General features: G+C 38.5%; 1 protein-coding gene across 2 annotated transcripts in view; it reads right to left on the bottom strand.

Moving 5' to 3' along the window:
- The window catches only part of LOC149932376 (glutamate receptor ionotropic, kainate 2-like), a 58,311-nt gene that overhangs the window by 14,476 nt on the left and 29,349 nt on the right, over positions 1-14,486 (bottom strand). For both annotated transcript variants that reach the window (XM_090157520.1, XM_090157519.1), the window contains exons 5-7: positions 9,089-9,142; positions 8,847-9,011; positions 1,333-1,485 (exon numbers count right to left, since the gene is read on the bottom strand). In XM_090157520.1, the coding sequence (XP_090013646.1) occupies positions 1,333-1,485; positions 8,847-9,011; positions 9,089-9,142 (372 nt within the window). The remainder of the gene's footprint in view (positions 1-1,332; positions 1,486-8,846; positions 9,012-9,088; positions 9,143-14,486) is intronic.

The raw sequence follows: 14,486 nt of genomic DNA, 5'->3' as shown, positions 1-14,486 counted from the left end.
ATTAATTAAAGTTTCCAATTCCAGCGTTTAGGTCGACAGAAAAGACACGAGCCAGCTAGCTAAACTCACTCTTCCCCCTTCCCGCTTTCATTTAGGCACCATAAGGCCTTTATACGACATACGACGCTACATGGCTTGTTTACCGAATATAACGAAATCGATGTTTCGACTTAAGAGATGGAATGGACTTCGTTCGTTCTTGGGTTTCATTAAATATATAGATGGATTCCGATAACGATAAATTAATGCTCTCTTTAGTTTTCACACGTATTCACAAATTAACTTAATATAGTTAATATTGTATAACTGTTACAAATTTGACGTTGAAATACACTCAGTTAACCGTGAGTTGGTATATCTCCATGGTAAAGTAACAAAAAGCAATGTATAAATTATATTATCATTCGTTAAAGAATTAGGTATATATATTGTAGAAGTTAATACATTCATGATATACCTAATTCTTTAACCAATGATAATAGCATTTATACATTGTTCTTTCGTTACTTCGTACGAGAGAGGTGTATATATATTGCATTGGTTCAAACATTGGAGGGGCTTCATTCTCGTATCGATTTTGTTTCGCAAATTTTAGAAACTGGCTAAGTTTTATTGCAAGGATTAGCGAAATATTTATTTCGTAAAATTTCAATACACATCTTGTCGATTGTGTAAAAATAAGTGCAAATATAAATATTACGCACCTTTGCGAATGGTAATGAACAAATTTCTTACTTGTGCAGGTAATTTACGGCTTTTAAAATTCATTTTGCGCGTGAAAATACCTCTACATGTTATGGTCAAAAAAGCACGCAAAGAAGGCTGTGTGCCTGTAGTGTCGCGCTCTAAAACGTAATTTCAAAATCCGTCAATTTTCCAAGAATTACAAGCGAGTTTCTTCAACGGTTAACCAAACCCCGGGAACCTTTCGTAGAAGCGTTCTTCGGCCAACGTTTTCGTCACTTTCACGTGTTTCTTCATTGGTTTAAAACGCGTAGGCTTCCGCCCATACTTGACCCACAGTTTATTAAGGGTATTGATACAGATAGATATTCATGGTAGAATGAATACATTCATATAACGTTTTGGAGAGCGGGTTGAGGGGTGCTCAGCGAAAACCAGGTTGGCTTAGAGCAATCGGGAATCTAATGGTATCACGCTATAGAGACTAAATTCTCGGATCTTGTAAGTCATTTATCGAACGAGTGCTTGAACAGGGCCGCGTGCCTGACAACCCCGGAGGGAGATCTGGTCTATAGGGCGCGTCGAATCCGGTTTTGCTCGGAATGAATTATGTAGTTACTCGGGATGAGAGACTCGTGGGCAACTTACCGATTTCATGAAGTTGAGTATGCTCGTTCCGTCGGAGCCCCGAATTCCAGCGTCACATTGGATCGGAGGAAAGTCAATAGTTCGACTTTTTTCTAGCTCCTGGATAGCTTTGGCAAACATCTGCACGGCGTCGTAGATGAGAGCAGTTTCCGTCTAAAGAAGAGAGGGAAAAACATTCGTTAACAAAACTACGCTTACTCGATAGGTTACGCGCATTGTTTGTCTTTTAGCGACACGTTCTTTAGCAATTGAAACACTATTTTCTATTTTAACTAACATTGATTTCATTTGTAGTTCATTGACAGGAAGAAGACCTCAACACTGATTACAAGATAATAAGGAAAACCTTAAAGAAATTATATGATTAGTGGCGTTGATAGGGTGTATTAGGCGGTGCTTGAACCACGTGAAAAATTTCTGAAGCGCGACCTAAAATTTCAGAAGTTTTCCGATTCACTTCTTCGATTTGGTTTTTGAAAAAATGACTTCATTTTGCATAGTCGGCCTTAACGCCACTGATTAGGATATTTACATAAAATTAAATAACTTATTAATTATTAATATTATATTATAAATTAACGTTTACTAGAAATATATAATATATCCGTTACGAGGGAAGCATTTATCTTCTTACAATGCCGATGATATTCGCAAGCTCATGTTGGACAAATTTATTAGATATTTACTAAAACTGTAACAGGGGGATTAAATGTTTTTAAATAAGAAAACATCTTTATGGACTGTAAGCTATACAATTTATTTTATCAGGTGAAGTAATACTGGACAAAGCTCAAACCATACGCTATAAAACCAATGCCTACGTTATTAATAACGTAGGTATTGGTTTTATATACGTTTACCGTCACTGTCTCGTACTTTTAGATAGTAAAGAGTCAATAAGAATTAACTTTTTTTAAGCTTGCGTGTGAAGCTCTGTCTTGTGACGTGATATCAATATTTTATATTTCTACTTTGTATTCATATTATTTTATAGCATCGTTATAAAAGCCCAAGCATGGTAAATTTCTTCAATTAATTTCTAGCATTTTAGGTCAATAATTTTGGCCACTAGGTTTCAGTCAAAACCGACAAAAATATGGCATTTTAAATTGCCAATAGTTGTATTTAAAAGGATTAGGATGTAATTTATTTTTCATGTACTTTAATGATGTTTATTTTCCAAAATGTAATAAAAAGAAAAAGTGAGGACAGATATTTTATTTATTTAAATGCCTTTAATATAAATGGTCTTAATGGAAAAGATTAAGCCTAACATTTTAAAACATTATGAGGTCCAAATCAGACTAATTTTTCGTGAATCCGAAGCAAAGAAACAAGTCGTCGTTTCGTTAAAATGGATTATTTGGTCGAAACACGTGCACACTGCACAGGCGCAAAAAATTCAAGATTGTTGGTTTTCATAAGAAAGCACGTGGTGGGCAAAATACAACGTCACGAATAACTGCCAAACCGGACAGCTATTAATTTTCGTTTATCTGTTAAGGATTATCTGTATTTGATTCTTATACTCTTGTTTTATCAAAGATAATATGAACTTAGTACCCTAGATTCGAAATAACTGTTCGCGAGTAGTCAATAGCCATTACCAACTTCCTGTTGGAACTCCGAAAATATGAACTCCATAGTTACCATGGTAAGCGACTAAAGATAAGACCACGGCCAACTTTAATGGCGCGCTGTTACACGAACGGTGCGTCATCAAAGTTGGCCGTGATAGGACCGTCAATCAAAAAGCTCTCAGAACTCGAATCTATATTATAATATTATATTTGGTTTTATAAAGATTCCATAGCAGAGAAACCTATTCATACTCTCTTCCTCTTGTCTCATCAGATCAAATCTGTCTGAATTTCTTAATTGAGCACCTTTTTAAGTTTAAAAATTGGTTAATCAATCAGTTATCCGCTACAGTTTTTAGAACAATATAACGTTGTCTTATTAGTAAGTTATAGAAAACCTTTAGAATATGGGTGTTAAATTTTAGGCAAAACCGGCTTTTCTAAAAAGCATTACCTTTTATATACTTTCTAAATTGATATCTCGGATAAGAAACACTATAAATTTAGTTAAAGTTTATCCACATAACTGTCAACCAGCAACTGTTATCTATATGTGGTTTAAAAAATGAGTTAATCTGATTTTTATAAAGTTGAAAAATTCTTGGTACTGTTAGACAGAATAACAGATGGCCGCTGGAAGCTACATCACTATTTAAGTTTATGTTCACTTCTACCAAAACTGTAGCTCTAAGTTGTCCGTAAATTGCTCAGAGGTAGACAAAAAGTATTCATACACCACCATAGAGATAAGTAAAAATATGGAGACTTCGCCTGAGCCTGTTCTCGGACTAAAAGTGTAATTTTTTTTATCCGAAAACGAAATATTCGCCTGTTTCATGGGTGAAAATTACAGCGTTCTGTAAAATATTCCTCAGTTTCATAGAAAGATATTTAGTGTCCAATTAATATTTCTAAATCTTTTTACCCCGGCGATTTTACTATTCACCATGACGGAATTGGAGTAAAATTACGTCAAAGGGTTACACTTCTTACTACCCTTTGAAATCCCGGAACAGGCGAAAAGAATCGAGCTTATTCTTGAACTAATCTGCGAGATTGAAATCGAGTCACGACCTACGCGCGGCGAAATATACTAAATAAATACTGTCCTCCTTTTAATGGAAGAGGCTAAAATTTCCGACAAATAATATTCACTTATTTCATTTATAGTTCAACTTTGTAAATTCATTTTATTTGACGAGATAAAATATAGCTAAGTGTTTCATTCTTCACAAAACGTAGTTTTAATTGGCACTTTTAAACTTGTAAATGTATTTATATCCATCTACGGTTAAAAAGGGATATATTCTTAATAAAATCTTTGAAGGAAACAAATTCAGCTATTAATTTTTAATTTGTGAAGTGATATTAACGTTCATAATTTTTAATTTCTGGAGTGATATTACCTTTTATAATTTTTAAATTTATTCTCTTTAACGGGTTTACTTTGAGTTATCTATAAATTGACTTTTCTGAACTTTGAAGCGATATTAAGTATTGTATAATTTTTTTTTATTTCTAGAAAATCTTATTTAATTAAAAAGTTAAAAGCCGAACTTGGCTTGGCTGTGTATCCATTTTTTATTTTTTATACGAAAATTTTAAAAGTGACACAATGTTAGGGCCACAGAAAGTGGAACCCAAAAAGCGTACCAACCGGTTGCAGCGGGGAGATTGTACCTAGGAGCAACAAACACAGCACCCCAAACAAAGAGATCGCCATCGGTCAAAAGTCGTGCATTTTCTTGTGTACAGTTTTCATTGCTTAGACGCTTCAGCGCCTGCTGCCGCCTGAAGAGGAAAATTGTCTTCGCCCTTTCCGTAAAACGCTCAGGGTAAAGGCTAGCTGCGTTATCTTTGTGTCTGTTGCTCCTAGGTTGTACCAGGTGCCACTGTCAAGGGGTGACGACCTTTTGAACCACGAAATATTATATTTAAAGTAAGTAATCAGTTTTTTGCTTTGAGCGTCACCCATATCGGAACGTCACTGGTGACACCTTACAAAAGAAAACTAGACTATATAACGCTTGTAAATGTGCAAATTCCACTTTAAAGGGGAACGGTTAAGCTTTAACCAGTTAGATAGCCCTATAGCCCATTAAAAACTAAAATTTATGGCGAAAACCGCATCAAAAAATATTGAGTGGTTAATTTTTAATAAAATAAAGAAATTTCGGGAAATCGAAAAGCGCGCGTCCGCCGCGACACCTGGTGAGAAGTCGGTGAGACAGAAAAACAACGTAAAAGCGCGCGCTGCTGAAGACGTTAAAAATTTGTTTCGCACGCGCGGCGCGTTCCAGTTATAAGAGACTTAAGCCTAAATTTTAAAGTTAGGATAGTTCGCAAATCGCTCATACGGGGTTAGGGGCGCCTGTGGCAGCCCCTAAGATGGCGGCGAAAATTCAAACCCAAACACCTGGCGTTATTTTTCGTTTCAACTTTTTGGGCCAAAAGCTATTTTTTCAAGACAAAAAAGTTACGTGTTAGTATATTGAACGTCTTGTTAATCTTTGGATACGGAAATAAGGCCATATTTGGAAAAGCTTGGCCGTCCCCCTTTAACTTGATTTAGAGCAATAAAAACTCTTCGTATAAACGGGTATTATCTGTTGATCACTCGACGTACAAATCGGGTGAATGAAATAAATTGTATTGTCCAAACATTAAAATGGAGGTTGGATAACCATTATAAAGAATGAAAGGACATTGCTTAAATTCCAATCGGTTCACAATTGAGGAATCGCATCCGGCTCGGGAGACGATGAAAAGGTATTTGAAAAGCTTTCCAGCCACGGAAAACTTTGATTAGCGCGGTGCCACTACCATCCGCTACTAACAAATAATAATAGCGGTGTAAAAAGACAGTCTTCCCACGCGCTGAGCGCAGTTTACACGAGAGATAGAGGCCTAAAAAGTTGGTAAAGAAATAGTTGAAATTCTACAAATTCTTCAATGAGAAATCGATGAGAATTCGGATATAAGGCACCGGAGAGGGAAGAGAAGAGAGGAAGGGGATAAAAGATGGAAGATGGGGAATGAGAAAAAGAAGCGCTAGGGGAGGAAGAAGGATGACGGGTATGGCGGGGGGGGGGGGGGCGCCAACATATCTCGGTTGGCGAAATTGAAGCCTCGACCGGAAATGAAAGCGTATAGAAAGCGGAATCGGAACACGGGGGATCCAGAAAAGAATGTTCTCTCAGCGTTTCGATCGACGTTGCAGTGGCTGGCTTCGATCCGCTATCTCCGAGGGACACCTTGAGACGCAATTTGCATTCCAATTTCGATCCCTTCCAACACTAGCTGCGGCTCACGTAGTCCCTCTTTTCAACTCGCGCCTTAATCCTCTTACGAAGCGGGATTTCCTTGAGCTGGATGGAAGTTATTCCCTACAACCGATGGCGGCCCGCTTACATCCGAGAAGAGATTTCATTTCCTCCTCGATGACTATATATACTCTGGATACGCGACGGGATGCCGTATTAGGAGCCGGTACTTTTTGAAAAATCAAATTCTCCGGCGCGGCATCCATTACCTCGCTAATCCAGCGGAGGGTAATAGCTTTTTAATTAGACTCTTAAGCTCGACGTACACCGTCTAACCTCCTCCCACTTGTCCGGGAAACGAGCGGGTAGGATAAACTGCGAATGAATGGACGGCTGGTCTTGAGAAACACGTGTAAGGCTTGGATTTCCAAGCTTCCTTAACCAGAAGTAACCTAGCATTTCGTCCTCAACATTGTTTGACTAATTATTACGAGCGTAATCTTCCTCAGGAGTCAGGGCACTACCACGGCTACGGACCAATAGGGCCAATTCCGTTTTTATCCACTAGGTAATTTCCGCAAAGGAGCTTATTGATATAAGCAGGAAACTGATGTAGGTTACTGAAAACAAATACCTGCCAGGACAGGGGCCATGATGTACTCCTAATCTCTTCTCTCAAAAGGAAACTATCCATTTTCCCAATTATATAACGCGATCTTAGGAAAAAGTTCGATTTTTCTTCTACCTTAAAGGGGAACGGCCAAGCTTCTCCAAATATGGGCTTATTTCCGTATCTAAAGATAAACAAGAAGTTCAATATACTAACACGTACCTTTTTTGTCTTGAAAAAAAAATAGCTTTTGGCCCAAAATGTTGAAACGAAAAATAACGCCAGGTGTTTGGGTTTGAATTTTCGACGCCATCTTAGGGGCTGCCGCCATCGCCCCTAACCCCGTATGAGCGATTTGCGAACTATCCTAACTTTTAAAATCGCGCAATTTAGGCTTAAGTCTCTTACACGTGCAAAACAAATTTTTTGCGTCTTCAGCAGCGCGCGCTTTTACGTAGTTTTTCTGTCTCAGCGACTTCTCACCAGGTGTCGCGGCGGACGCGCGCTTTTCGATTTGCCGAAATTTCTTTATTTTATTAAAAATTTACCACTCAATATTTTTTAATGGGCTATAGGGCTATCTAACTGGTTAAAGCTTGACCGTTCCCCTTTAAGTCGTGCAACTTTAATCAAAGTTGATTATAACGATTCTATTGATTGGGTTAATCATAAATAGGAAAATAGTTGGTAGATTCCCAATTATTGCTTCAACAAAATATTTGAAAACCAGTCCGTGAGAGATGGCTCAATTCGAATAGCCATTTTTGGTATGGTTTAGATAATACTCCTTGCCTCTTTTGAAAAAATCACTTGTACGTTCTCAGAACCCTAAATAGGTTCTTGATATAACGTATCTATGTCATCGGTAAAATTAAATATTTTCAGAGCTCAGAATTGATTTCAAATGAGTTGAGCTAATTGCGAGGGGCAGGTCACTTCCTTGATTAACGACGCACCCCTCGAAAGATTAAATTCGATTGAATCGTGATTATTTTGATTAAATTCAATTTAATAATGATTATATTGATTAAATCACGTTTAATCATGACTATAATGTTAATCATGATTAAATTATTAAAAATGCTTAAAAATGTTTAAACCTGATTGAACCGATTAAATCTTGATTAGTATGATAGTCATGTCTCCTGGTATTATTAAATCGCGATTACAAATTAGAACTAGAATCAAACACAATTGCGATAGAACCATCAATAACCAATAATAAATTATCGTACTTTGGTTTTGATTTTAATTATAAAATCTCGATTTGACCGATTATGTTTAAATCGTGATTAAAATGATTAAATCTGATTAAAATGATTAAATCGTGATCATAAAGATAAAATTGTAATTAGAAAGATTAAATCTCGTTCAAATCTTGATTAGATTGATTAAATCTTGATTAGATTGATTAAATCTTGATTAGATTTCTTAATCTTGATTACCCTGATTTAATCATTTTACTAGGATTAAGACGCACCCAAAATGGAAGTGACCTGTCCCTCGGCTAATTACCATTAAAACGGACAGCCATTAATTAATTTGCTTATGAGATTAGTAATTCTTTGAATTAAGAAATTATATTGGCCTTGGTATCAAGCAAAAACAGTAAAGGCATAATTACACTAGCCAACATTTTTTCCCAACTTTGATGGTGAGCATACTTTTCGACTTGGGTTCGCAAAATAGTCCGCGACTTCGTTGTCGAGATTTCATACTTTAACCGACGAAGTAAATTACTCATCGGTCTTAAAAAATTCTACTACCAAATATATCAATTTATATTAGTAAAGGCATTTCATTTTAATATTATTATATCGTTTCGCGCGATCAAAAGAAAGTTAACTAAAAGTCTTTGATCTAAATAATTGGCACCAAGCCTAAGTCAGAAAAACCGACCGTTCTTCAAAAGTTGACGAACAAAAGCGTTTGTATTTCCAACACGTTGTGAAAATTCTTCATTCAGAGCAGCTTAGTTCGCAACTCGTGTTGACCAACAATGCTTAGCAGAAATGTTGGCTAGTGTGAATAAGACTTAAATAATGAAAGAGCTTGACTCACCCTGAGTTTTTTTGACAATCCGGGTCGTTTGCCCGCGCGAGAGGCATGGGCGCTGTAGTTGGAAAGGAAGTTTTGCATCTCGGCGCTGTCCTCGTCGACTAGTCTGAAACCCGTAATGTTGGTCTTCCCGTATTTAAAGTCTTCAAGATCGATCGTATGCAGATCCTGATTGCGATCAAAAAGTAAAATACACGACCAAATAAATTAGATAACACTTAATAACTCTATATTAGCGTACTTACCAAAGAAGTAATTAAGTAACTGTGATTTTCAGTCATCATGCCTACTTGTTGAACCTGGAAGTAAAATACATAAAAATTAAGAGGTAAAATATGTTTTATACACGTGTAACTAAACGTAACAACAGTTCCCGTTTTGCATTGGCTCAAAGTCCTCTCACCACGCCAAGTATTTTATCAAGCAACCGCGAATCCGATGACGTAATTTGCTGCCAATGAAATTGGAAACAGCTGCTATGTTTCATCGTTTTCGTATTCTTTTACCGCGTATAAGCGTAGTAAATAGATTGGTTAAGCCAGTGCTATAAAACGTGTAGGCGAAACGAGTATGAGAAAACGTGTATGAGGAAACGTCTAGGGGAAACGTGTAATTGGGAAAAGTGTAATTGGGAAATGTGTAATGGGGAAACGTGTCATCGGGAAACGTGTAATGGCGAAACGTGTAGGGGGAAACGTGTAATGGGGAAACGTGTTGGGGGAAACTTTTAATGGGGAAACGTGTATGGTTAAACGTGTATGGTTAAACGTGTAGGGGAAACGTGTAGGGGAAACGTGTATGGGGAAACGTGTATGGGAAAACATGTAGGGTAAACGTGTCATCGGGAAACGTGTAATGGCGAAACGTGTAGGGGGAAACGTGTAATGGCGAAACGTGTAGGGGGAAACTTTTAATGGGGAAACGTGTATGGTTAAACGTGTATGGTTAAACGTGTAGGGGAAACGTGTAGGGGAAACGTGTATGGGGAAACGTGTATGGGATAACGTGTATGGGAAAACATGTAGGGTAAAGGTGTCATCGGGAAACGTGTAATGGCGAAACGTGTAGGGGGAAACGTGTAATGGCGAAACGTGTAGGGGGAACGTGTAATAGGGAAACGTATAGGGGGAAACGTTTAATGGGGAAACGTGTAGGGGAAACGTGTAGGGGAAACGTGTATGGTTAAACGTGTAGGGGAAACGTGTAGGGGAAACGTGTATGGTTAAACGTGTATGGTTAAACGTGTATGGTTAAATGTGTAGGGGAAACGTGTAGGGGAAACGTGTAGGGGAAACGTGTATGAGGAAACGTCTAGGGGAAACGTGTAATTGGGAAACGTGTAATTGGGAAATGTGTAATGGGGAAACGTGTCATCGGGAAACGTGTAATGGCGAAACGTGTAGGGGGAAACTTTTAATGGGGAAACGTGTATGGTTAAACGTGTAGGGGAAACGTGCATGGGAAAACATGTAGGGTAAACGTGTCATCGGGAAACGTGTAATGGGGAAACGTGTAATGGGGAAACGTGTAATGGGGAAACGTGTAGGGGGAAACTTTTAATGGGGAAACGTGTATGGTTAAACGTGTATGGTTAAACGTGTAGGGGAAACGTGTAGGGGAAACCTGTATGGGGAAACGTGTATGGGAAAAAATGTAGGGTAAACGTGTCATCGGGAAACGTGTAATGGCGAAACGTGTAGGGGGAAACGTGTAGGGGGAAACGTGTAGGGGGAAACGTGTAATGGGGAAACGTATAGGGGGAAACTTTTAATGGGGAAACGTGTAGGGGAAACGTGTATGGGGAAACGTGTCATCGGGAAACGTGTAATTGCGAAACGTGTAGGGGGAAACGTGTAGGGGGAAATGTGTATGGTTAAACGTGTATGGTTAAACGGGTAGGGGAAACGTGTATGGGGAAAAGTGTAATGGAGAAAAGTGTAATTATTAAACATGTAGGGGAAACGTGTATGGTTAAATGTGTAGGGGAAACGTGTATGGGGAAACTTGTAATAATTAAACATGTATTGGAAACGTGTATGGTGAAACGTGTAATGGGGAAACGTATATAGGGGGAAATTTTTAATGGGGAAACGTGTAGGGGAAACGTGTAGGGGAAACGTGTAATGGGGTCACGTGTAATGCAGAAACGTGTAATAATTAAACATGTAGGGGAAACGTGTATGGTTAAATGTGTAGGGGAAACGTGTATGGGGAAACTTGTAATAATTAAACATGTATTGGAAACGTGTATGGTGAAACGTGTAATGGGGAAACGTATATAGGGGGAAATTTTTAATGGGGAAACGTGTAGGGGAAACGTGTAGGGGAAACGTGTAATGGGGTCACGTGTAATGCAGAAACGTGTAATAATTAAACATGTAGGGGAAACGTGTATGGTTAAACGTGTAGGGGAAACGTGTAGGGGAAACGTGTATGGGGAAACGTGTATGGGAAAACATGTAGGGTAAACGTGTCATCGGGAAACGTGTAATGGCGAAACGTGTAGGGGGAAACGGGTAATGGCGAAACGTGTAGGGGGAACGTGTAATGGGGAAACGTGTAGGGGGAAACTTTTAATGGGGAAACGTGTATGGTTAAACGTGTAGGGGAAACGTGTAATGGGGTCACGTGTAATGGAGAAACGTGTAATAATTAAACATGTAGGGGAAACGTGTATGGTTAAACGTGTAGGGGAAACGTGTAGGGGAAACGTGTAATGGCGAAACGTGTAGGGGGAAACTTTTAATGGGGAAACGTGTATGGTTAAACGTGTATGGTTAAACGTGTATGGTTAAACGTTTAGGGGAAACGTGTAGGGGAAACCTGTATGGGGAAACGTGTATGGGAAAAAATGAAGGGTAAACGTGTCATCGGGAAACGTGTAATGGCGAAACGTGTTGGGGGAAACGTGTAATGGGGAAACGTATAGGGGGAAACTTTTAATGGAGAAACGTGTAGGGGAAACGTGTAATGGGGAAACGTGTCATCGGGAAACGTGTAATTGCGAAACGTGTAGGGGGAAACGTGTAGGGGGAAATGTGTATGGTTAAACGGGTAGGGGAAACGTGTATGGGGAAACGTGTAATGGAGAAACGTGTAATTATTAAACATGTAGGGGAAACGTGTATGGTTAAATGTGTAGGGGAAACGTGTATGGGGAAACGTGTATGGGGAAACTTGTAATAATTAAACATGCATTGGAAACGTGTATGGTTAAACGTGTATGGGGAAACGTGTAATGGAGAAACGTGTAATAATTAAACATGTAGGGGAAACGTGTATGGTTAAACGTGTAGGGAAAACGTATAATGGGGTCACGTGTATGGGAAAACGTGTAATGGAGAAACGTGTAATAATTAAACAAGTAGGGGAAACGTGTATGGTTAAACGTGTTGGGGAAACGTGTAATGGGGTCACGTGTATGGGAAAACATGTAATGGAGAAACGTGTAATAATTAAACATGTAGGGGAAACGTGTATGGTTAAACGTGTAGGGGAAACGTGTAATGGGGAAACGTTTATGGGGAAATCTGTAGGGAAAACCTGTAAGGGAAACGTGTAGGGGAAGTTATCCGTCCACGTTTTTGAGGGCTGGCTTATCTTGTCTAATATTAAGGTTCCTACGTATTGAAGAGTCAGCGTAATAAGCCCATTTTATTCCTCGCTTATGACTTTGTATCCAGAAAACACGCCTTTTCCCAACTAATTCCCCGCCTACGACCACACGCTTTTCATAAACACAATTCATTCTGCTTGGATCAGCTTGCGTAAAAGGCAGGTTGACAAACTCTATCTCTACATCCGTATTACAGGACGAAATAGCAAGAGAAAATCTCATTATCGTGCGCGTCTTTGCAAAATATATTATATTTACTCGTATAATATTTGTGGCAACACCGAAAGCATCATCACTAGATCCCAAACGACCCGTTCTCATGGATCGAAAAGTTCGTTTCATAAAAAGGCGAGGGTCTCTTAGTAAACAACGGTCGTTTCTCAAACTTTCTCAAAATGGATAAGCATTACGGTAGAGATGGCTGCGGCCATAAGGAAAACGATAAAACAAGAATGGCCAGGGGTACTTGAACAGTTATCTAGTCCATATATAACAGTGAGTCAGTGCCGCATTTACTGAAGGTGGGCCCCTTAGGCACTAAGTTGGTGGAGGCCTATGTAAGGAAAGCGTAAAAACTCAAAACTCGCGTGTCCCGAAGCTGAGCTTATGTCACGGGAATAATGATTTTTCAAATAATAAGCAACAAGCCTGATATGTTTTTCCCTTAAACCGAATCAGTGACAAATCGATTGATTTCATCAATGAGTGAAATTTTAACTACAAAACCAGTGAAGTAAAAGTCCACTGATTTTTCAGTAAACAAATTTTGTTTGCCGTTGGTGGGGGCCCATAGGCCTGGTCCTTAATTCGCCACTGCAGTGATTACAGAATGATCCTCTAGTTTTTACAGGGTTATTACAAAATAATAACAGAGTGATTACAGAACGATTTAGAAGTTATTAAAGGGTGATTACTGAATAACTACGACCATTTTTTACAGTATTATCATAAGTAAAATAATAATTATAAGTATGACACTTCCTATGGTTTCAATGAATGTTTTTGACCACTTTAAACAAAAATTAGATTCTTTCCTTATTTTACCCAAAATATCTTACAATTTTACCCAAAAAATTCCAATTTACTCAAACTTGATGAAATTTACCTAAATGTGGTCTAAATTACCCATTTCGTGATGTTCAATTTTTTAAAGGAAAATTTCGTAGCTAGGACCCTGTGAAACCAAGAAAATCCCATGCTTTTTCAAATGGAAATTTGGTTTTAAGTGGTCAAAAACATTTTTGGTTGCTATGGCAAATCGAATGGGTAGTGCAACGTCTACTTTTGGAAAATTTCATATAGGTCTACATTACGCCCGACTTTGAAGAAAATCGGCAATAAACACATCGTCCTTGGAATTAGTATATTTATATTTGGGAATATTTTAGACACTAGGGGACTCTGTGCTGAACGAAACCTGGATTGCGCGATAGCTGTGTAAATCAGCTACTTTCTAATCTAGGTTATTTGTCATACTTATAGTTATTATGTTACTTCTGGTATTATATAAAGCCATTTTCACCATAGCCCTTATACTACTCCAGTACAATGTAAATATTTCCGCGTCCTTATTTGACCTGGCCATACTTCACAAACCAATAATATTCACCTCATTTTACTAAAAATAAGAAGTAAGTAAAAACTGCTGGAACGACAGCTCTTTTCTCCTTTTGCATGGGCACAAGGAGAAGAGGGGGGCGAAAAAGACCTCAAATTCTCGTTCTGTTTAGTAACAGAGGCGGAAGAGTAAGATCCAATAAGTCAGTTTCAACGACTTCTTTCAAGTCCGCGTTCGCCAGTTTACGCTTCTTTCAAGTCCGCGTTCGCGAGCCTACGCTTCTTTTCGGCTCGCGTTCTCCACTCCTCCCTCCACCGTCTATACAAGTAATGGGCGTACTGGGTTTTGACTTAGCTGGAATCGCTATAGCACAGTCCTTTTCCGGGGAAAATAGTTGTAAATGATATAAGCCGAAAGAACATGGCACCATATAGAGGCACCTTTTCTTATTGATCGCGGCGAAATTGAC

Source organism: Leiobunum rupestre, chromosome 8 (assembly GCF_980474605.1).
Source record: "Leiobunum rupestre chromosome 8, qqLeiRupe1.1.hap1, whole genome shotgun sequence".
Lineage (NCBI taxonomy): Eukaryota > Metazoa > Arthropoda > Arachnida > Opiliones > Sclerosomatidae > Leiobunum > Leiobunum rupestre.
This window is presented reverse-complemented; position numbering and strand designations above follow the sequence as displayed.